Raw genomic sequence first — 26384 nt, 5'->3', positions numbered from 1 at the left:
AAGCAACTGAACATGTGATAAAAAATGAATGCATAAGCACTGAAAATTTGAAAGAAGAAAAATTAATATATTATGATTAGATAGAGTGGCAGTGTGTCATTTAAAATGTGATAGCAATGATTAATGTAGCACTAAAAAGTGCTTTGGAGAATGACCTTGGGAAAACATGGGTATAAGGTCATTGTATCACAAACTCTGACAAACAAAATGTCTGACAAAAAAAATGTTTGGATGCACAGAGTTTTTTAGATTTTCTATAAGAAGCTATATAAGAAAAGGTCATATTTCTTTTTTAGTCAGACAAACCCTAAAACAGACTGGCACATTCTGTAAGTGTTATAGCACTTAATAATGCAGCACCTAAAAGTCCTTGGAGGAACATGGGAATAAAGCGTGTTAAGTGTTATAGCAATGAATAATGCAGTGTTAAAAAGGCCTTGGGAAAGTGGTATGTCTAGATCTGTGACATCATCAACATGATCCTATCAAACCAGTCATAGGAACAGATCTCAGGAAAATAGGGTGACCTTATGATCAGTCAAATTCTCAATGATAATGCAATATAGCCCCAAGTCCTAACATTATAGACCAGCATAAAATACCACAATAGGATTACTAACAAGCATAAACTGTAATGGCAGTTAATTTTGAATACTTCTTACGTTTCTAGTACTTCAATCACATGATTAACACCTCCTGCCATGGTCCTGTGTTGGACCATTTCAGCAAAATTAGCATATCCTAATTTGTTAGCAAGACCCCATCTAAAATAAAAGTCAATATTAACTCACATTTATCAAAACAACATGTACAATGAACAAAATTATGCATTTTTTTTCCATTCATATCTAATTTCATAACTATTATTACAATTTCATCATTAGCTGTTTCTGAAGTGCATCTATTTACTGTGTATATATATAAAACATTGTTGAATGCTAAGTTGTTAACTTCTATGTCATTTGGTCACTGGCTGAGAGCTGTTACATAGGCAATCATACCACATCTTCCTGTTTTTATATCATTAATCTATTTGAGTAGACGATAAACTTGAGAATGGAATTGACGTCTGTCAAAGGGACAACAACCTGACCATAGAGCAGACAACAGCTGAAGGTCAACAATGGGTCTTCTATGTAGCGAGAAACTCCTGCACCTGGAGGCGTCCTTCAGCTGGCCACTTAACAAATATGAATACTAGTTCAGTGATAATGGATGTCATATTAAACTCCAATTATCGACAAGAAACTTAATTAAAATTCAAACAAGACTAACAAAGACCAGAGGCAAACATACCACATCTTTCTGTTTTTATATCATTAATCTATTTGAGTAGACGATAAACTTGAGAATGGAATTGACGTCTGTCAAAGGGACAACAACCCGACCATAGAGCAGACATCAGCTGAAGGTCAACAATGGGTCTTCTATGTAGCGAGAAACTCCTGCACCTGGAGGCGTCCTTCAGCTGGCCACTTAACAAATATGAATACTAGTTCAGTGATAATGGATGTCATATTAAACTCCAATTATCGACAAGAAACTTAATTAAAATTCAAACAAGACTAACAAAGACCAGAGGCAATCATACCACATCTTCCTGTTTTTATATCATTAATCTATTTGAGTAGACGATAAACTTGAGAATGGAATTGACGTCTGTCAAAGGGACAACAACCCGACCATAGAGCAGACATCAGCTGAAGGTCAACAATGGGTCTTCTATGTAGCGAGAAACTCCTGCACCTGGAGGCGTCCTTCAGCTGGCCACTTAACAAATATGAATACTAGTTCAGTGATAATGGATGTCATATTAAACTCCAATTATCGACAAGAAACTTAATTAAAATTCAAACAAGACTAACAAAGACCAGAGGCTCCCGACTATGTTTCCATTTAACCTGTATGCATATGAAAACTACTTCAGTATACATGGAAATTTACAAGTTAATTATATAATATATTCTATCGCTATTTGGTGCATTTTTCCTTTGATCTTTTTTTGTGATAGTTTTTCATATCATGCTACTTGCTTGAGATGGAAAATTATGGATAGAAACTAAGGTCACACCAATTTGATTCGATGTTCGATGGACCCGCCCGCACTTATTTTTTTCAAAACATTATTTTTTTATTTTTTTTATATTCCCGCTTCCCGCATCTGGAAATGTAATCGTGTCCATTTTCCCGCACCGTTTTTTTTGGTAAATCTTATAAAAAGTTATTTATACTCGTTTTTATAATCACAGTCTAACCTATATATATAACGATTTTAAACATATAAACACCCCCATTACACTGTGTAAATATCTGAAATAATATTTGATTCAGGATGTGATACACATGTATCTCAAGACTTAAGTGGGAGTGCACCGATATAAATATATAACAGGGGGAAATACCAGTCAAAACAAAACATTGGTTTCCTTCCCCTTACTTATATTCCCTTTCAAGAAATGTTCGTTGTTAGAATAAACGTCAAAGAACTGCGGAAAGAAATGCCTTCAACTGCAAATTAATTGTATGCTAGCAATACGAAACTAATTCATAACCGCTGCATGTTTATGCACATGTCCTGATTGATTCAAGGGCCTGTTGTTCGGCAGTTACAATGAAGATATCGTTTGTTGATGTTCATAAACAATATTTGGTATTGTCCTGTATGTATATATAAATGAGATCGTTGGTTTTCCTGTTCAAATTGTGTACACTTATAATTGTGGGGTCCCTTATATCTTGCTGTTTGGTCTGGGTCGAGGCCCTGTGTTAAAGATCGTACTATGGCTTGTTTTTGGTATCACAAGGTTGGGAACAATCCTCCCTCAGACAGGGTACATATGAGATCATTATACTGTTGTAGAAAAGAAATACCAAGGATTTGTTTAGTGCTTCTACACAAATCATTTGAAAATTCGAATTTATTACTTAAAAAGAGGAGAAATACATCATATTTTAAACAACTAGAGGGGTCCACTTGTTTTAAATAATATTAAATAAAATGTGTTAACATGGCTAAGGTCCAGGAATACCACAAAATTCTTCGACATGTTTTAACCATTTAATACCTGATAGATGTATAGTTCTTTGGGAAAATATGAGCCCTTTTGTACTACATGTACTAAAGAGTGTTTTTTTTTTACAAAAAATACATTATAAATTATATTGACCCCTCATAAAAGGCTTGGAATCTTATAAAATTGTTCTTAACCTAATTATGGCTTGGATGAAGAATTGTCTCATTATAATTAGCACACATATATATATAGCAATTCTAATTATTCAATTATTTGTTGGTGAACAGGGGAAAATACTTCATATATTAAATAAATCATGTTTTAATATTGTCAAAACCTACTATTTTATGTTTACAAAAAAAAATTATAATCGCTCGCTTTTACTTTTCAAGCTTCGCCTCAAAAATTTTCAAATTAAATATTTTTTTATTAAAATTTTCAAATCGCTAGCTCGCCCCAATTTTTGAGTCCAAAAATCCATAGAACAAGAAATTAAATTGGTGTGGCCTAAGGAGGCATGTGGCGTTGCTAATGAAATTCACAATGTCGTCATAGGTAAAATAGCGAAAATGCCGTACTAGCTCAAGCGAGAAAAATCAATCTTGTTGAGATGTCCAACAATAATCTATAAGTACATGTATAACAAATTAAGGCACTCAGAAAACCATATATGAAAATGGACAGACAAATGAGCCAGAGAAAAAACCTAACATAAAACTAAGAAAGTAACCAAAATATCATGTTATGACATAACACTAAAGATCCTACTATAAGTTCATTCTTTAGAGAATGTGTGTGCTTTGAGAGGGTAAATCATTTCAGTTAGGCAGTAGTTGTATTCTTTTCCTCCATTTATATTTTCATATCGTAAACTTTGATATGATGGATCATATCAAAGCTGTGACATTTTCACATTTCTGGTTGACTGTTTGGGGTACATAGTGAGATTCATGTTCCAGTAATTTGTCATACTCTGAAAAGCCTTTTGTGATAAAGCTTCTCCAGGTAAACAAAAAATATTTTCACACAATAAGACCTTACATACATTTAGTTTATAGTTCTTTTAGGAACACACTACATTTAAGTTCTTCAATCTGAAGCACTTTGGAGGATATTGACCCAAGTGTGTAAAGCACTTCAGCTTTACATCATCCCAATTTTGCATTGCATTCAATAATTTGTGCCCTTGTTGGCATTAAAAACATTTCATAGCCAAGTACAAAATTTTTACATGTCAGGTTTCTGTTTCAAACAAATAAAAATTCATGGTCAACATCTTATACTGTAAATTCAGAAATTATTGCGAGGTTTTTATTATTGCGAAAAATGGAACAAAGTTGTAAACGCAATATTTTAAACTCGCATTTCGAAATATTTTATTTGATTCAAACAGGATTTTTCTCAAAATCGTAAGAATTAATACCACATTTAAGTCTAAAATGACAAAATAGCAATAATAAATGCACCCAAACAATTCCGAATTTACAGTACGTCATTCATAATAATAGGTGGCAACAACATTATACTATATTATAAATTCTAAATATCAAAGAAACAAACATTGAATTATTAAAACTACAGTCAGGTAATTAATAACTTATTGGTTTCCATCGGTTTATATTAACACTCCTTATCCAGAATTAGGACATAATTGGCAGAAAAACAAAATTGTAATGTCTTTAAAGAATTAAAGCTTAAGATTTTTATCAGAATAAATCATTAATTTTTTTCAAGAAAAAAATAACTGATACAAAAGGTTTAATCATAATAATGGAAGAGACAAAAAGAATATCTAAACATGTTTTTAATTAGATTTTGGCAAATAGACTAAAAATAAAAACCATAATTAAAATAAGATTTACTCACCTCTGAGCTCTTACATCTGAAATTGTCTCATTATTATTAAGAAATTGCTCAGAATGATACTGTGAGGAGACATTTACTTTGGCATACCATATATTCCATCGTGTTATGCGACACGGACAGTGTGACATAAAATGGCTATATATAGGATCATATAGTTCCACTTGCCAAGGCCCTTTTTCATAATGTTCCCTGAAATAAAACAATTTTTTTTTTTAAAACAGGCGGTTTTGGTCTTCATACCTTAAATTTTTCTTGAAAGGTGCTGCACACTTGAATACAAAGGTCTGCCTAATAAAAATCACCATGCAAATTATACAATATTCATTTCACAATCTCATGTATGTATGCTCATTCGAATCTTGCTAGGGTTCTTGATCAGATTTTAAATACATAATCATAAATATATATTTTGATTGTATTGTAATTTGTATGTGAGGGCATCAGGGAACATTAGTTTATTGTAACTACAAATTTAACTGAGTTTAGCCTCTTTAAATAAAGAATTTATTATTATTATAATATAAACAAGAGCCCGTAATATATTAATATGTCTTGCCTGGTCCAGTAGTGATGATTGAATTTATGTTGCAAGTCTTAAAGATCAAGGTCAAATTTCCTACAGTTACACATTACTTAAAATTTTCAATGATCCATGAAGATAAAGTCAAGTCAGATGAATCCTGCCAAAAACACATGTACATTTAACAATCATTCCACAGTACATAGTATCTGGGAAAAAGTCCAAACCAAGATAATCAGAATTTATAATTTACAATCCATAACCTTTTAGTCATCAGATATTAAATATCTGACATAATGTATACATGTTATTGACTCTTTCATACTCATGCATAATCTGCCATCAGGTATATAATGGTTTACTTTACAAATTGTAACTTGAATGGAGAGTTGTCTCATAGGCTCTCATACTCAGTATTAACTCACATTTCTTTTTGATATTGCCATCATACTCATGTATAATCTGCCATCAGGTATATAATGGTTTACTTTACAAATTGTAACTTTGATGGAGTGTTGTCTCATAGGACCTTATACTCAGTATTAACTCACATTTCTACTTGAACTTGCCATCATACTCATGTATAATCTGCCATCAGGTATATAATGGTTTACTTTACAAATTGTAACTTTGATGGAGTGTTGTCTCATAGGACCTTATACTCAGTATTAACTCACATTTCTACTTGAGCTTGCTATCATACTCACGGATAATCTGCCATCATGTATACATGTGATTGATTCAGTATTAACTAACATTTCTACTTGAACTTGCTTTCATACTCACGGATAATCTGCCATCATGTATACTAGTGACTGAGGCAACTGTTCTATAATGTTTACATCTTCTACATAATGTTCAAATAAATCCATACATATTCTAACTTTCTTCCTAAAAAAAAATGATACCCATTTTTATGTGACTTGTAGTTGACAGCAGCATAAGCAAATAAAAAGTAATATCTCTAAATCTCCAATTATATAAAAAAAAAAAAACATGTATTGACAACTTTTAGTGGTAGCTTAACAATACAAACTGATTTTATGATTATTTCTGTATAAATAGGAAAGGCCAAGAAGGTGCATAACAGACTTACATTTTTCTGCAAACTATATCTTATATATTTTATTTTTTAAGCTATAAACAATTTGATTGAAATACTGATCATACACTTCATTTACAATGGTCTGACAATGCTCTGTTCTACTTTCTGGTTCATTAACAATGGTCTGACAATGCTCTGTTCTACTTTCTGGTTCATTAACAATGGTCTGACAATGCTCTGTTCTACTTTCTGTTTCATAAACAATGGTCTGACAATGCTCTATTCTACTTTCTGTTTCATTCATTAACAATGGTCTGACAATGCTCTGTTCTACTTCCTGTTTCATTAACAATGGTCTGACAATGCTCTGTTCTACTTTCTGTTTCATTAACAACGGTCTGACAATGCTCTGTTCTACTTTCTGTTTTAAAGACCGTTCAGGATCCTCTAGTTTTGTCATAATGGATCACACCTTCGTAAAGGCTGAAATTTCATTGGCTAATGTAATAATTACAAACAGAAAGTAGGACAGAGTGTTGTCAGATCCAAGCCAAGCAAGGACAAAAGATCTGCATTTCAATTAGACTAAGCTGCATTCTAACATGACGTCCTTCAAACACTTTGAGTACACACCCGTAGTAAATTATGAATATATCATTTCGGCTGTTTTGATCATACTCCCCTGTTATAGGTTTTTATGGGGGCTTGATTTTCCTGTAAAATGCTTGTATTCTGACGTCATCTTTCTAATAAGATTAAAGGTACCAATTTTCTTGCACCAGATGCGCATTTCGACAATACATGTCTCTTCAGTGATGCTCGTTGCCAAAATATTTGAAATCCAAAGCTTATATAAAAGATGAAGAGCTATAATCCCAAAGGTCCAAAAAGTATAGCCAAATCCGTGAAAGGAATCAGGTAGCTCACCTGACGTCTTAGAACGATGGCGTCAGAATACAAGCATTTTGCAGGAAAATACACACTTGTGAAACATAAAATCATCACAACAAGGAAACGTAAATAAACAATGTTAAAATGTGTTATATGACCTTCTCCTCTTTTTTTTTTTTTTTTTTTTTCTATGGTTGGGTTGTTGTCTCTTTGACACATTCCCCATTTCCTTTCTCAATTTATAAACTATTTTTTATAAAAGCATGTCACTAATTCAGTTTGCTCTGTTCTTTTATGTCAATTTAATAGTGCATTCATTAGGGGAACAGCAAATATTTGCCTTCACCTAGAGAGCTTCAATCCAAAAAAATTGCTGTATTTTTCCTATTAGAATTGAAATAAATCATGGGGCTTGAATTTATACCTATTTTACCACAGGTTACTTTTTTATGCAGATAATTTATCCCTCACTGTCGCTCTTGGTAAAATATTAAGTATAAAGGGCCAACCTGTGTTAAAATAAGTATAAACTCAAGCCCCCATGAATTATTTATTAAATATCACTTCCAATAGGCAACACAAGTTATTAATTTTTTTATACTTACGCAAAATTATGAGTATGTGTGTTCCTCCTACCAACTTTATCATAATATTTTCTTCTGTCATTAGTTGACATCAAAAATCCACTTATTTTCAAATTATATAAATAAAAGTCTACTAATCTTTTCTGGGCATCATTTAAATTATCACTATTTTCATTCACTTCCTACAATGAGAGTAAACAAATCACCAATAACAATAATTATAACTATAAACAATCAGAAATGCTGCAAAGCCACAATTATTCACAATATATATTGCATTCAAAGATAATGGCAGCAGTTTTCCATTTTTTTTTTTTAAAGTTGAGCGTTTGGATTGACAGGTTTTATCAAATTCCCCCTGTCTTATATTTACAATGGAGATAGGTTTATTTTTTTCAGTTTTTGGAGCTACATAACTTATATTTCATAGCTTTGTATATTAACATACATCACTATAAGAAATTGCACTCATATATTTGCATAAAAATAAAACACTCGGTAAATTAAGAAATTTATTGTTTCAATCTAGATAATCTAAATTGAAATTTATAACTTTTCAGAAGGAGAAACAACAAAATTTTCAGGAACAAGTTACTTCTTTTATTGCATAGCAATATAATATTTCAAACAAAAAGTAACCAAATGTTAGCGTGCAATAAATTCTAATATTGCACTAGAAATCTTAGTTTCAAATATTATATTGCTATACAATAAAAGGGTTATTGCATGAATATTTGGGAATATTGTCCCTCGTAGAACATATATTGCACTCGCAAGTTCTGGCAAGACAAAATTCTACTCGGGACAATACTCCCCAATATTCATGCAATAACACTATAATATAAATATTAGAATGAAAACAAAGAGAAACTTCCAATATATTAAAAAATAAATATTCAACCAAATCAGGCTTTTGAATTCTTTGACATTAGTAAATCATTTAGGTCAATACCTGAACAAAACTTTTTCACAACCAAATAAATTTTATGAATAAACATATGGGAATGTGCCCATGGAACACAGTGTGACAGATGATGACCTGCTTGCATATAATATTATAAAGGGACATAACTCAAGATCAGTAAAAACAGAAGGGGCATAAAAATTAAATCCATGGTTGTATCAAAAAAAATCGTACCTGTACAGCTTTTACTAAACTGGTAGATATAAATCTCTCATGTAAAGCCTTTATATACTGTCTTTCTAACTGTAAAATATAAATATATCTATTATGCAATATCTCCTTCTTTCCTTCTGGCTCTTAAAAGTTAATCTTTTCATTTTAAGTCATATTCATCTTTCTAACTGTAAAAGATAAATTCTTGACATGATTTGTTCTACATGTATATTTCTAACTGTAAGAGATTAATTTCTGATGTGATTTCTTGTTTTTATTATTGAACTGTGAAAACATAATCTCTCTCATAAATTATTGTTCTGTTTTCTTTGCTGTTTTCTATAAGTCATCTACTTTTGTATCATGCATCATTTCTAGAAGCTTTGTTTTAGCAATATATAATTACATTTTACCAATTTATGCTGTTGGTGTTGGTTTCTAAAATGAATTAACAATCTTGAAAAATATAGCATTTGCATTGGGTTTCTGATTTGTCTGTAACTTTAACCCCATTCACATAACGAGCATACCATGACAACTAAAAGGTAGATGTATTTTCCCAAAGCAAATCATAACACAAGAGGACGCCTTTCATAGCTGACTATGCAGTATGGGCTTTGCTCATTGTTGAAGGCCATACAGTGACCTATAGTTGTTAATGTTTGTGTCATTTCGGTCTTTTGTGGATAGTTGTCTCATTGGCAATCATACCACATCTTCTTTTTTATTTATCTTTAAGACTGTCCAAGACATATGTATAGGACTTTCTTGAAACTCAATTCTGAAAGCCTGAATCAGACTTAAATATTACTTAGTTGAAAACAAACTGTTTTCCTGGTTTGCTGCACTGCAGAGCAATGGTGAGAAGTAAAAAGTAAACATTGTGTTACTTTAATTGACAAACACTTCAAGCATGATAATCAAGTTTGATTATAACATGTATAAGTATGTTGGAAGACAAAATACCATTAATAATTTATATTTCTATATAAACCAAATATTATTGTTAAATAAACTGTGATTAAAAACTTTTAATTGTTGTTTTTCATTGATCATCGATCAATAAGTACTAAGGGGAAATAACCTTCTTCAATCTATAATTTTAAAGTGAAATTCATGATTCCAGAAATGAGTTTCTACAAATGGCTTTACGGGAAATGAAATATTATACAAATATAGCCTTTGTAGGCGTTCAATACATAGAGAATAATACATGGCTAAATCCGTATCCCATGCTGTATCATCACAAGTAACCAATATCAGTCCCGAGGGCTGATATTGGTCGAGTGGTGATACAGCATGCGATACGGATTTTGCCATGTATTCTTCTGTTTATCATATTTTTTTAACAGAATCAGATTTATGCAATATCCATTTTATTTTTAAATCGTCCAAAAATATAAGCAAGAAAAAAACATTATGATTTTCCTGTATTTTTTCAGCTGCCTTTTTTTAACAGTTTTTACATCCATTTCTACATCTTATTGTATTTAAATCGCTATTTAAGTTCCTGGGTAATATTTTTTTTAAAATATCGATTTTAGTTGAAATGATAGGACATTTGTTTAGTGGGAACAGCAACTGGACGTCAAAAGTCAAACGTTGACGTCATTCGAATTGTGACGTCATGCCAGGTATGCAATACAGGATTTCCTATGCGATAAAGGGTATGCAATACGGGTTTAGCCATGCAATACAGGGTATGCAATACAGGGTAGGTGATACAGACTGGTAAAAAGAACCTTAATTAGATATACAAAATTACTGTATTTTGTACTAAACATATGATAAATAGAGAATAATACATGGCAAAATCAGTATCATATGTCGTATCATCCCGAGACATCAATATCAGCCCAAGGGCCTTTAGGCCTGAGGGATGATATTGGTCGAGGGTGATACGGCATGTGATACGGATTTTGCCATGTATTATACGCTTTATCATATGTTTCAACAGAAGTGTATTATATGAACTGTTTTTTGATCCATATATAGCACTGGGTGACCTTCAGTTCTACTTTTGTCTTGTTTCAAATGCCTATTAAAAAGAACTGCTCAATTACTAATCCGAAGCACCTTGGTTACCTTACAATTTGCGTGCTGTTGTTTTAAAAATATTTTGTTTATTTTTGATGAATTTTTTATAGTTGCATTTTAATAGTGTGCCAAAAATTATGAAAACTTGACGTTCGTGAAGTCACATAAAATATGAAAACGACGTTCGTGACGTCACATACCAAACAATGACGTCATTACAGGAAAAAATTGAGGAAAATTTTTCTTAAGCAAAAAAAAACCAAAACTGACTTTATGTTAAAAAAAAAAAAAAAAAAAAAAAAAAGTAGGGGTGTGATAAAGGGTAGGGTGCGATAAAGGGTAGGGGTGTGATAAAGGGTATGCGATAAAGGGTGCGCATCAAAGTTGCGCGATATGGATTAAACAGCAGGCTATTTATCACATATGCAAAACTACTGTATTTACTACTAAACATATGATAAAAGGATATAATGACCTGGAAGATGTATATTGACTGAGGAAGAAGTAATTATAGTCAAATATAGTTTAACATGTGACTATCCCTAAACGAATCAAAACAAACATGAAATCTACCATTTAATAATATCAAATAAAACTGGTTATCTCCCCTATTAATCTTACTCTGTTGTGGGCTCTTTTAAATCCCTCCTCTGTATGAGTCAGGGCATCAAATATAGCACTACTGCACTGTCTACTGGTAAACCATGTAAACTGTAAGGGAACCAATATTTCTTCAATACGGTTAAACACAGACTCAAATGTCTTCTGGTAGTGTACATCTGAAAATAAAAAAATTCTATATTACTTCTTTTTCATTGTTAAAAGCAATATATTCATACACATTACATCATGTGTAAAAAATAAATAAAATAAATAAGGGAATGTGACATGGGACAGATGATGCCCATGCTTGCATATCATATAGTTATAAAGGGACATAACTGAAGAACGGTAGAAGTGATGTCAGCCAAATTTGTTATTGATCTGAGTTTTTTTAGTAATAACTATTGTGTATAAGTTTCATAACATACATTGTATGGAAGAAACAAACTTTAGTAAGAGAACAGAAATAAAAATTCAGCAAAATTTAAGTTTCATCTGCATTGTTAAACAGCCAGCAATATGTACAATTAAGAATCAATTAGAGTGTTAAAAAATGTCTGTGTTTTATGGTTTTGAGCATTGTGTATAAGTTTCATAAATTTTGGTGGAGACAAACTAAAGTTAGAGAACGGAAACCAACTATGAGAGGTACGAACTGACAAAGGTAAGACTTAATGACCCCTCTGCTGTAACACGGGCATAAAATATCAAACACATGTGTAATTATTTCTAATGGTTTCATATTATTTACATATGTATTTATATCGCATTTGTAAATCCTTTATTGGCTTAAATATGGGCAAAGTTCAGTAATGGAAAACTTCACGTTTCTTGGTGTCAATAATCTATTCTGCATGTGGTGTCAATCAAAATCAGATATAGAAATATTTCAAAGAAAAATATATTTACATACTTATACCTTTTACAACCTTGAGTTAAAAAACCAGAATATAAATTTTAAATGTATAGACAAAAATAAATAAAGTTATGTGAAAATAAAAAGATGTGGGTTCTTTTGCCCAAGAAAAAACTTGCCACCAGAGACTAAATGACGTAAAAATTAATAGGTCAGTGTATGGCCTTCAGTTAAGAGCATACCCAGTACTTCATAGTCAGCAATATTTCATATGTTAAGGTTGTATGACATTACCAGCAAGCGCTTCACTGTGTGAGCATGACATTTTTATTTTAGTAGCAAATTTATTTAAAGTAAAAACTTACATTTAATCAAAAAATTTCCTACAATATCAATCCATTGCCTGTAAATAATTGTTTACCTCCAAAAAACAATGAAAATTGGCATTGGCATGTAATAATTTTGAATCAAATATAAAAAAGGCTAACATAACTTGAAGTACCAAAAACTTGAGAAGAACTTCATATTTTGATCAATATTATAGGGTTATTGCATGAATATTGGGGAATATTGTCCTGAGTAGAACTTTATATTGCATGAGCTTGCGAGTGCAATATATGTTCTACAAGGGACAATATTCCCCAATATTCATGCAATAACCCTTTTATTATATAGCAATATAATATTTGAAAGTAAAAATTTGTTTAAATAAGATTTTGTCGTTGATGACATCATGAATTTTGAAGATTTATTGCACTAGTGCAATATTATAGGGTTATTGCATGAATATTGGGGAATATTGTCCCGAGTAGAATTTTATATTGCACGAGCTTGCGAGTGCAATATATGTTCTACGAGGGACAATATTCCCAAATATTCATGCAATAACCCTTTTATTGTATAGCAATATAATATTTGAAAGTAAAAAATGGTTAAAACTAAGATTTAAACGTTGATGACGTCATGAATTTTGAAGATTTATTGCACTAGTGCAATATTAGAATTTATTGCACGCTTACTTTTGGTTACGTTCTGTGGGAAATATTATATTTCTATACAATAATAGAATTTATTGCATGCTAACTTTTGGTTACTTTCTGTAGGGAATATCATATTGCTATAAATTAATATTGTTTCTATCCCTTTATTGTTATTGTAATATTTTTTAAAACCATTGATGAAAAATTGCATTCCCTTCATTTCTATCATTGATTAATGATAGCATGCGTCATAAAAAGTCTCTAATTTTTGTGACAAACATTTGAAATAAGAATAAAATTTAGAATGGGAATAAGGAATGCTTTAAAATGACAACCCCACCAAAGAACAGAAAACAACAGAAGGCCCCCAATGGGTTTCAACACAGCCAGAAAATCCCAAACATCTTTTTTTAAAAGATCGATTCCATGTTGTCATTTAAGTTGGTATATTGGCATAAAAAATAGATATGTAGCCTTGATTTGAAAGGTCGAACAATAGCAGTTGATAAATTTGGCTTCATGCCATTTATCTTTTCCAAATCTAAAGTAACTCTATTGTTAATATGATATTGTTTAAAGTCTTTTATGAAAAACATTTTTTGCAAATTACTTTTTCAACAAAACAATGTTTTATCAAAATATAGTAATTTTATGGAAACATTGTTTTTCTAACAAAATTAGAAATTTTATGGAAACATTGTTTTTCCAACAAAATTAGAAATTTATAACCCTTAACTGTGTACCATTATATGACATGTATGAAACTGACATCAAATTGGGTATTTTAAATTAACAAAAAGAAAAAAAAAAAGAATTTCTAAGCTTGACAACTATCTACCAAACAGTTTTAACTCCTAAGCCAAAAATGATTTCTAGGACAAACGTCACAAAAAACTGGGTGTTAATTACCATTTTTTAACACATTCCTGCAGGTGGAATTGTTCTTCCACAAAGTATCTTAACATTTGTGATTTAAAGTTTATGTTATTAATTCATAATTTTTTTTAAAACATTTCCTGATCAGTTGAACTTGTTTGATACAAATCCAAAGTTGTTAGCTTAAAGTAATATGCATTACTAAAAATGTGGCATAAAAAATAAAAATGTGGCATAAAAAATTAAGAAGTAAATTGTGGCATCAAAACAACGTTTTATGTGGCATCAAAACAATGTTTTATGTGGCAGGAAATCAAACAGAAAAATGATGCATCAAACCAAATGGTAAAACGAGGCATTAAACCAAAAAGCAAAAATTGGCTGGATACGACCCTAGAGGTTCAACCCTGAAAAGTTGAGGCAAAAATGGACACAATATTAATTCATGCTTGATACAGATCTGAATTTGAATTTTCATTAAATATATGACACATAAGACACATAATAGGTTTCTGACACAGAATAACTGTAGTCAAAGAACTTGGAATTTTGTGCAATACACTATGCTGTTGTTAATAAAACCCTTTTTGGGCAAATAGTCCAAAAGCTGACATTTTTTTATACATGATTTACAAGTAGTGTAAGGTAAAATCCAAATATAAACAAAATTGTATTTTTCAAATTGTCTTATTTGTCCCTAACCAGTAAAACCTAGTTTTCCCACTTTTTTGCCCCCCTAATTCCTAAATGATTAGAGTAATACACCCCCCTCCAAGTTAATCCTAACCATCCTTTTGTGGTATGGTAACTTACTTTTGGTATAATTTCAGAGATATTCATACATTAAAACACAAGTTATTGTCTGGAAACTACAAAAATGCTTATTTTGGCCCTTTTTTTTGGACGGTAATTCCTAAATTGTTGGGACCATAACTCCCAAAATCAATCCAAACCTTCCTTAAATGGTATTGAAGCATCTGGTAAAAATTTATAGAGATACATTTACTTCAACTAAACTTATTGTCCGGAAACGAAATGCATCTTTGAACGACAACATTATACGACTAAAAAACTTGTTTGCGATCATATAAAAATGTGGCAACAAAACATCAAAACCAAACAGTAAAAGTGGCATCAAAACCAGCTATAAAATGTGGTATCAAGACCAAACCTTAAATCCATCATATTATTTTACAATTTCAAAGTAGGTTTGGTAAGGTTACTTTTTTTGGCCAGATTGTTTATTTGTTACTTTTTTGTTATTGTGACATGAATGAAATGTAAATGTTGAAATTAAAATAGCAATATTTTAACATGTAAGTTATACATATGCAAAATTGTCAGTCGATAGATTATGAATGAGGGTGTGGAACTTAACAATCCAAATGGAAATGACATGTACCAATGTTAATACAACTGCATTCCAAATATATATCATTGCATTCTTCTTGAAGTCCCCCCTTAAACATGTTAAACTGACCAAACCACAAACAAATACAGGTAAAATAAGCAGAAGTTTTTTTTTTAAGTCAGATGGTCAGCAGACCACTAAAGTGGGGGCTTAGCCAAAATATCAACATGGAAATGAGATGTGCCAATGCTTGTACAAATGCATCCAAAACATTATTGACCTGCCATGAGTGGTTCTCCATAAACTGACATAATAGCAAACTAATAAATGGTTGACACTGTGGCAGCTACCCTTTACCTATGTGTCTTTTTAAATCGTAAAATATGTCAAGATATAGAATTGTAAGAAAAGAGGACAACCAGACGTTGATACAAGAACATCAAATAAAGTGATGGTGAACTAACAGAAAATGACATGTCTTACTCTTATGGTCATGACAATACTTCGGCAACATCTTTCTCAAGGGGAGTCAAACATCATAGTGTAAAGCACCAATTGATAACTACCCTGAACCTCAAAGAAGTTAGACTAATCTACATTCAAAAATCAGAATTCTTTAGCAACAAAACACCACCAAGAGAACTTTATTTTTAAGATACAAAGAAATCCACCAACCATGGCAAAACATGACATCATATATACGAATGAAAACTCCCAAGCATGAAGATTATTCTGTTACATGCACACTTCAAATTTCAGACAATATCTCATTATAATACTAAAAGTCTGAATTTCTGTATCCCTCCTCTCTTTACATTTAAATCAAGTTAAAAGGCATGAATAGTTTTCTAAATTTTGCAATTTCATGCTCAAAATTACTGTTCTTAACATTAAAAACCACCATCTTTGTGACATTTTTAATGTGTGCATATATATGTTATATTCAAACTCTGAAAATACAGACAATGCAGTTCCTCAAAGGAACTCCTTTAACAACTAAAGCTGTGCCACCTTTATTACCAAGTTTCTTAAACAAGAGGCTCTCAAGAGCCTAAATCGCTCACCTGAATTTTTTTGGTTTAATCTCTCATCAATGATTATTTTGGCTTTTCAATTTATTCAAATGTTCTTTGAATCGTCCTATTTTCTTCAAAAGCAAAAAAAAAATCATTTTCTCCTATATTCTATTTTAGCCATAGGAGTTATGTTTCTTGACATACAAGGAAATGAAATATAAAATTTATACTAGATACTCTGAAACTCATTTAGCCTAAGTTTGGCTGAAATTGATACAGCAGTTTCAAAGGAGAAGATTTTTTAAAGTAAGTCAACATGATGAACAAATTGTGAAAAAGTCTTTAAAGGGCAATAACTCCTTAAGAGGTTAATTGACAATTTTGGTCAAACTGACTTATTTGTAGATCTTACTTTGCTTAACATTTTTGCTATTAACAGTTTTATTGTATCTATAATAATATTCAAGATAATGACCAAAAACTGCAAAATTTCCTTTAAATTACCAATTAAGTGGCAGCAACCCAACAATGGGTTGTTTGATTCATCTGAAAATTTCAGGGCTGATAGATATTGACCTAATGAACATTTTTACCCCGTCAGATTTGCTCTAAATGCTTTCGTTTTTGAGATATAAGCCAAAAACTGCATTTGACCCCTATGTTCTATTTTAAGTAACGGCGGCCATGTTTTTTGACGGATCAAAAATCGAAGCGCACACTTTGTGAAGGATATACTAAGGAACAATCATGCTAAGTTTCATCCAAATCCATTCAGTAGTTTCAGAGAAGAAGATTTTTTAAAGTAAGCAAATATGATGAACAAATTGTGAAAATTTGTCACTAAAGGACAATAACCCCTTAAGGGGTCAATTGACAATTTTGGTCATGTTGACTTATTTGTAGATCTTACTTTGCTGATCATTTTTGCTGTTTGCAGTTTATCTTTATCTATAATAATATTCAAGATAATGACCAAAAACTGCAAAATTTCCTTAAAATTACCAATTAAGTGGCAGCAACCCAACAATGGTTTGTTTGATTCATCTGAAAATTTCAGGGCTGATAGATCTTGATCTAATGAACATTTGTACCCCATGTCAGAATTTGCTCTAAATGCTTTCGTTTTTGAGATATAAGCCAAAAACTGCATTTGACCCCTATGTTCTATTTTAAGTAACGGCGGCCATGACGGATCAAAAATCGAAGCGCACACTTTGTGCAGGATATACTAAGAAACAATCATTCTAAGTTTCATGTAAATCCATTCAGTAGTTTCAGAGGAGAAGATGTTTGAAAAATTGTTAACGACGACGACCAAGACGGCCAAGTGATGAGTAAAGCTCACATGGCCTTTTAGGCCAGGTGAGCTAAAAAGTACATTTCTAAAATGGAAAGTTTATATGCACCACTACCTTTTTCAAATGTCAAAACATATGCGATGAAGAATAAAGATCATATCTGGAATCCAGTTGGCAAACAAAATAAAATATCTATGCATTTATCCCCCAAAAGGCATGGTGTGTAAAACAACTGTATTTACATTATAGTGCATCCCATAGAAAAAAAAATAGTAACTTTATTTAATAGATTATTTGAAACAATATATTATAAATTGGTGCTAAAATTAAAAAAAATAAACCAAAACAGTGCCATTCTAAACCTTGTAATGTTATTTGAAAATCCTGGGGAAAACACTGAATAACAACTCAAAGACTAACCCTCTAACTGAGTTATATGTTTATCTAGCTGAACTTCAAAATCTATGGATCGTTTAGCACCAGCCCTTACAACTCCTTCATGGGTTATATTAGGAAAATCTGGAAATTCCTTCCATCTCATTACAGGATTGCTGTCCTCTGTATCTGGGGGTAACTCAGGAAACCTAAAATATAACATGAGAATATCAATGACAATTCTAAGATGTTGGTCTCATATTGGCTTGAGTTTTCTATAAGGCCTTGCTTTACATATAATTTATAGTTACCATGATCATATTGAAGTTTACTATCCCTAATGATACACCAGGATCTTTGCAATCATCTAGGTTGAACAATTTTGCTAGTGATTTACAATGCAAGGTTGTGGAAATAGTCTTGTCATAGGTATGACACCAATATTTCCAAGCCCCTGCATTGTCAATCGCTTGGCATTAAAATGAATACATCTTAATTCCTGACCATCATGACCATTGTTATCATGGTTATACTGTGTATTACCAGTGTTCCCACTGTCTCTTCAAGAAATTGTAATACAGCCTAAAAAACTTTGACTAGGATATAGTGACTACCCAGATTTGATTTAATGAGAAAACACTGTGAACTTTATTTAGGGATTTTTGTTTTTGGAATTTTGACAAGAAATCTTGTTTTTAAAATTTGCATGACAATTTCCATTGAACTTGTTTTTAACTCAGTCATAGGACTAAGTAATGAGATACATATTATAAGTTTTTTAAGACGGTTTCAGATCCATATGAGGTAAGTAAAATCCATAGGGATGCCATGAGGTCATAGCTATATATAGTCATTCCCTTCAAGAATCAAGACTTTAATATTCTTCTGTAAAGTAAGAAGAGAAGAAGCAAAAAATTACTGTTCTGCTCATCATGATTCATGCTCATATTTTTTCAAGCACTTTTGCCTTAACTTTTTAAAGCAGAACTTAACAGAAACATGCAACCCTTTTTTTATAGAAATAAGGCCGTTAGTTTACTGGTTTGAATTGTTTTACATTGTCTTATCGGGGCCTTTTATAGCTGACTATGCGGTATGGGCTTTGCTCATTGTTGAAGGCCATACGGTGACCTATAGTTGTTAATGTCTGTGTCATTTTGGTCTCTTGTGGACAGTTGTCTCATTAGAAATAAAACCACATCTTCTTTTTTATATTATTAAATGATATGAGCAAATCAGCCCTAATATGGATAAATCAGCATGTGCAATACTGAAAACGTTCCACTGTTGATATAAATTAAGAGTTAATATTGCTTTTTGAACATGGCCAATACGGGAAAAACAGGGTCAATACAGAAAAAAGCTGTATTGGGCTTATACAGGACGTTCACTACCGGTTTCAATTTTCTTACACCATTGCTTAACTTTGGTGGTTTTGTTATGCATAAAAACATTTGTATTATAATTTTTAAATTAAAATCACAAAATAAACAGGTTAAATCATATGCAATGTTTTGTAACGTCTTAAAGTCTTGAAACAAAAAAAAACAGGGCTAGTATGAACAAGAGTGAACACACTGAAATGTCTCACCTTCTTTACTAATCATTGATATTATGTTGATAGTCCTAATAATAAGCTTTATTACAACTGTCACATAAATTTAATATAAACCAAGAAAACTAAAAACTTGACCTTTGAACCATGAAAATGAGGTCAAGGTCAGATGAACCATGCCAGGTAAGCATGTACAGCTAACAATTCTTCCATACAACAAATAAAAATGACTTATTGCTTATAGTTTAAGAAAAACAGACCAAAACACAAAAGCTTAACACTGAGCAATGAACCGTAAAAAATGAGGTCAAGGTCAAATAACACCTGCACGACTGACATGTAGATCATGAAATATTTCCATACACCAAATATAGTTGACCTATTGCATAAACATTGTAGTATAAGAAAAAAAGACCAAAACTTAAAAACTTAACTTTGACCATGGAACCATGAAAATAAGGTCAAGGTCATACGACACCTGCCAGGTAATACTGTACACCTTACAACCATTCCATACACAAAATATAATAGACCAATTGCATACAGTATAAGAAAAACAGACCAAAACACAAAAACTTAACTATAACCACTGAACCATGAAAATGAGGTCAAGGTCAGATGACACCTGCCAGTTGGACATTTACACCTTACAGTGCTTCAATTCAAGGAATATACTAGACCTATTGCTTATAGTATCTCAGATATGGACTAGACCACCAAAACTTAACCTTGTTCACTGATCCATGAAATAAGGTCAAGGTCAAGTGAAAACTGTCTGACCGGCAAGAGGACCTTGCAAGGTACGCACATACCAAATATAATCATCCTATTACTTATAATAAGAGAGAATTTAACATTACAAAAAATCTTAACTTTTTTTCAAGTAGTCACTGAACCATGAAAATGAGCACAAAGACATTGGACATGTGACTGACAGAAACTTCATAACATGAGGCATCCATATACAAAGTATGAAGCATACAGGTCTCCCACCTTCTAAAATATAAAGCTTTTAAGAAGTGAGCTACATGTAACACCCCTGCCGCCGCCGTAGCCGCCCGATCACTTTCCCTATGTCGAGCTTTCTGCGACAAAAGTCACAGGCTCGACAAAAAAGCAGTATTGGACCATGGGCTAATTCTGGACATTCACATCTGGTTTTAAATTTTTTTAAACCCATTTAATTATAGTGTAATTAACTGGCTGTTTCTGTATTGGCCCTGTTATAGATTCTTGATCAGCTGTATTGGCCTTTGACTCTTCAAGTCTTGGGGCCAATACAGGTAACCTCAATCTATAACAGTGCCAATACAGGTAACCTCAATCTATAACAGTGCCAATACAGGTAACCTCAATCTATAACAGTGTCAATACAGGTAACCTCAATCTATGACAGTGTCAATACAGGTAACCTCAATCTATAACAGTGCCAATACAGGTAACCTCAATCTATAACAGTGTCAATACAGGTAACCTCAATCTATAACAGTGTCAATACAGGTAACCTCAATCTATAACAGTGTCAATACAGGTAACCTCAATCTATAACAGTGTCAATACAGGTAACCTCAATCTATAACAGTAGGTAACCTCAATCTATAACAGTGTCAATACAGGTAACCTCAATCTATAACAGTGCCAATACAGGTAACCTCAATCTATAACAGTAGGTAACCTCAATCTATAACAGTGTCAATACAGGTAACCTCAATCTATAACAGTGCCAATACAGGTAACCTCAATCTATAACAGTGTCAATACAGGTAACCTCAATCTATAACAGTGCCAATACAGGTAACCTCAATCTATAACAGGGTCAATACAGGTAACCTCAATCTATAACAGTGTCAATACAGGTAACCTCAATCTATAACAGTGCCAATACAGGTAACCTCAATCTATAACAGTGTCAATACAGGTAACCTCAATCTATAACAGTGCCAATACAGGTAACCTCAATCTATAACAGTGTCAATACAGGTAACCTCAATCTATAACAGTGTCAATACAGGTAACCTCAATCTATAACAGTGTCAATACAGGTAACCTCAATCTATAACAGTGCCAATACAGGTAACCTCAATCTATAACAGTGTCAATACAGGTAACCTCAATCTATAACAGTGTCAATACAGGTAACCTCAATCTATAACAGTGCCAATACAGGTAACCTCAATCTATAACAGTGCCAATACAGGTAACCTCAATCTACAACAGTGCCAATACAGGTAACCTCAATCTATAACAGTGCCAATACAGGTAACCTCAATCTATAACAGGGTCAATACAGGTAACCTCAATCTATAACAGTGTCAATACAGGTAACCTCAATCTATAACAGGGTCAATACAGGTAACCTCAATCTATAACAGTGCCAATACAGGTAACCTCAATCTATAACAGTGTCAATACAGGTAACCTCAATCTATAACAGTGTCAATACAGGTAACCTCAATCTATAACAGTGTCAATACAGGTAACCTCAATCTATAACAGTGCCAATACAGGTAACCTCAATCTATAACAGTGCCAATACAGGTAACCTCAATCTATAACAGTGTCAATACAGGTAACCTCAATCTATAACAGTGCCAATACAGGTAACCTCAATCTACAACAGTGCCAATACAGGTAACCTCAATCTATAACAGTGCCAATACAGGTAACCTCAATCTATAACAGGGTCAATACAGGTAACCTCAATCTATAACAGTGTCAATACAGGTAACCTCAATCTATAACAGGGTCAATACAGGTAACCTCAATCTATAACAGTGCCAATACAGGTAACCTCAATCTATAACAGTGTCAATACAGGTAACCTCAATCTATAACAGTGTCAATACAGGTAACCTCAATCTATAACAGTGTCAATACAGGTAACCTCAATCTATAACAGTGCCAATACAGGTAACCTCAATCTATAACAGTGTCAATACAGGTAACCTCAATCTATAACAGTGTCAATACAGGTAACCTCAATCTATAACAGTGCCAATACAGGTAACCTCAATCTATAACAGTGCCAATACAGGTAACCTCAATCTATAACAGTGTCAATACAGGTAACCTCAATCTATAACAGTGTCAATACAGGTAACCTCAATCTACAACAGTGTCAATACAGGTAACCTCAATCTACAACAGTGTCAATACAGGTAACCTCAATCTATAACAGTGTCAATACAGGTAACCTCAATCTATAACAGTGCCAATACAGGTAACCTCAATCTATAACAGTAGGTAACCTCAATCTATAACAGTGTCAATACAGGTAACCTCAATCTATAACAGTGCCAATACAGGTAACCTCAATCTATAACAGTAGGTAACCTCAATCTATAACAGTGTCAATACAGGTAACCTCAATCTATAACAGTGTCAATACAGGTAACCTCAATCTACAACAGTGTCAATACAGGTAACCTCAATCTATAACAGTGTCAATACAGGTAACCTCAATCTATAACAGTGCCAATACAGGTAACCTCAATCTACAACAGTGTCAATACAGGTAACCTCAATCTACAACAGTGTCAATACAGGTAACCTCAATCTATAACAGTGTCAATACAGGTAACCTCAATCTATAACAGTGCCAATACAGGTAACCTCAATCTATAACAGTGCCAATACAGGTAACCTCAATCTATAACAGGGTCAATACAGGTAACCTCAATCTATAACAGGGTCAATACAGGTAACCTCAATCTATAACAGTGTCAATACAGGTAACCTCAATCTATAACAGTGCCAATACAGGTAACCTCAATCTATAACAGTGCCAATACAGGTAACCTCAATCTATAACAGTGTCAATACAGGTAACCTCAATCTATAACAGTGTCAATACAGGTAACCTCAATCTATAACAGTGTCAATACAGGTAACCTCAATCTATAACAGTGCCAATACAGGTAACCTCAATCTATAACAGTGCCAATACAGGTAACCTCAATCTATAACAGGGTCAATACAGGTAACCTCAATCTATAACAGGGTCAATACAGGTAACCTCAATCTATAACAGTGTCAATACAGGTAACCTCAATCTATAACAGTGCCAATACAGGTAACCTCAATCTATAACAGTGCCAATACAGGTAACCTCAATCTATAACAGTGTCAATACAGGTAACCTCAATCTATAACAGTGTCAATACAGGTAACCTCAATCTATAACAGTGTCAATACAGGTAACCTCAATCTACGACAGGGTCAATACAGGTAACCTCAATCTATGACAGGGTCAATACAGGTAACCTCAATCTATGACAGGGTCAATACAGGTAACCTCAATCTATAACAGTGCCAATACAGGTAACCTCAATCTATAACAGTGTCAATACAGGTAACCTCAATCTATAACAGTGTCAATACAGGTAACCTCAATCTATAACAGTGTCAATACAGGTAACCTCAATCTATGACAGGGTCAATACAGGTAACCTCAATCTATGACAGGGTCAATACAGGTAACCTCAATCTATGACAGGGTCAATACAGGTAACCTCAATCTATTACAGTGCCAATACAGGTAACCTCAATCTATAACAGTGTCAATACAGGTAACCTCAATCTATAACAGTGTCAATACAGGTAACCTCAACCTCAATCTACAACAGTGCCAATACAGGTAACCTCAATCTATAACAGTGTCAATACAGGTAACCTCAATCTATAACAGTGCCAATACAGGTAACCTCAATCTACAACAGTGTCAATACAGGTAACCTCAATCTATAACAGTGCCAATACAGGTAACCTCAATCTATAACAGTGCCAATACAGGTAACCTCAATCTATAACAGTGTCAATACAGGTAACCTCAATCTACAACAGTGTCAATACAGGTAACCTCAATCTATAACAGTGCCAATACAGGTAACCTCAATCTATTACAGTGCCAATACAGGTAACCTCAATCTATAACAGTGCCAATACAGGTAACCTCAATCTATAACAGTGCCAATACAGGTAACCTCAATCTATAACAGTGCCAATACAGGTAACCTCAATCTATAACAGTGTCAATACAGGTAACCTCAATCTACAACAGTGTCAATACAGGTAACCTCAATCTATAACAGTGCCAATACAGGTAACCTCAATCTATAACAGTGCCAATACAGGTAACCTCAATCTACAACAGTGTCAATACAGGTAACCTCAATCTATAACAGTGTCAATACAGAAACAGCCAGTTAATTACACTATAATATGATTCCTTTTCATGTTTTACAATTCCTACATGATTGTTTTTACTTATTCCTAGCTGACTAGTTAATCAGAACAAAATGTTTTTTTTTTTATATTATTAAATCCATCAAAGACAATTATGATTATTACAGCATTTAGTGAGAATTATCAGTATGAACATTTAATGAAGTCCAAAACAAGCCATTAACTTTAAAATCTGTCCTTTGTATTTCATGAATTTCAAGAATTTATACCACATAGACAACTAAATACGTTAATTAAATTCTACTTATGAACTCAAAAACACTTTTTCAGACATTTTTAAATCCCTGCATCTGTGCAGAAATCTACTTTCTTTTTTCGGTCTTGTTGTCATGAAACTTTGAGTAAATTATATCTTTATAAGTCTTGTAAAATATAAAAATGAACATAATACCAATTTCATTTTTAATAATTCTTTTATATGAAAAAACATTACCAGATGATGGTGTTTCTTTGTTAACATTGAATATGAGGTCATAACATGAATAATGTTTGTTAAATCTTCTTCCACAAAGCAGCAGCCGTTCTGTGGAATGATTTACCAAGTGATCTACGGAACATCCATTGAGTGAAAGTTTTTAGAAAAACCTGAAAACTTCTTTATTCAGACATGCTTTTCATAGTTCTTAAAATATTTCTGTATCATTGTAAATTTTTTGAATTTTTAAGCAATTACTTTTTTTGAATTTTTAACTTAATTGGTTATTTTTGCATACATTTTGAAGTTTAAACTTACTTTTATTGGTTATTTGTGCAAATATTTTGAAGTTTAAACTTACTTTAATTGGTTATTTTTGCTGCAATTTTGAAGTTTTAACTTACTTTTATTGGTACGGATTCAATATCTCCTTAGTTTTATCATGTCCATTTTATATAAATGTTTTATCAGTGCTATATTTTCAAAATCTGTTTGTTTTAGAATTTTTAACATAGGCTTTCATATTTTATTGTAAATACTTACATATGTGAATTGTAAAGCGTTTAAGAGTAATTTTAGTTTTATTTATTATATACTTAGAAGTAAATACAGATAAATTGTATGTGTAATACATGTAATACAATCATTGGCAAGCATGCTGTATCAGCCATCCGTGATGACATCAATATCAGCACGGTTGCAAAAGCTTTAATTTATCACACCTTTAATATGTATGACGTC

The 26384-nt window shown here is 32.4% G+C and overlaps 1 protein-coding gene across 2 annotated transcripts in view; it reads right to left on the bottom strand.

Moving 5' to 3' along the window:
* Window positions 1–26384, bottom strand: part of LOC134725822 (uncharacterized) — a 72729-nt gene that overhangs the window by 45364 nt on the left and 981 nt on the right. For both annotated transcript variants that reach the window (XM_063590014.1, XM_063590013.1), the window contains exons 2-8: window positions 18475–18638; window positions 11696–11853; window positions 9059–9127; window positions 7942–8102; window positions 6187–6291; window positions 4881–5069; window positions 663–764 (exon numbers count right to left, since the gene is read on the bottom strand). In XM_063590014.1, the coding sequence (XP_063446084.1) occupies window positions 663–764; window positions 4881–5069; window positions 6187–6291; window positions 7942–8102; window positions 9059–9127; window positions 11696–11853; window positions 18475–18638 (948 nt within the window). The remainder of the gene's footprint in view (window positions 1–662; window positions 765–4880; window positions 5070–6186; window positions 6292–7941; window positions 8103–9058; window positions 9128–11695; window positions 11854–18474; window positions 18639–26384) is intronic.

This window comes from Mytilus trossulus, chromosome 7 (genome assembly GCF_036588685.1).
Source record: "Mytilus trossulus isolate FHL-02 chromosome 7, PNRI_Mtr1.1.1.hap1, whole genome shotgun sequence".
Classification (NCBI taxonomy): domain Eukaryota; kingdom Metazoa; phylum Mollusca; class Bivalvia; order Mytilida; family Mytilidae; genus Mytilus; species Mytilus trossulus.
This window is presented reverse-complemented; position numbering and strand designations above follow the sequence as displayed.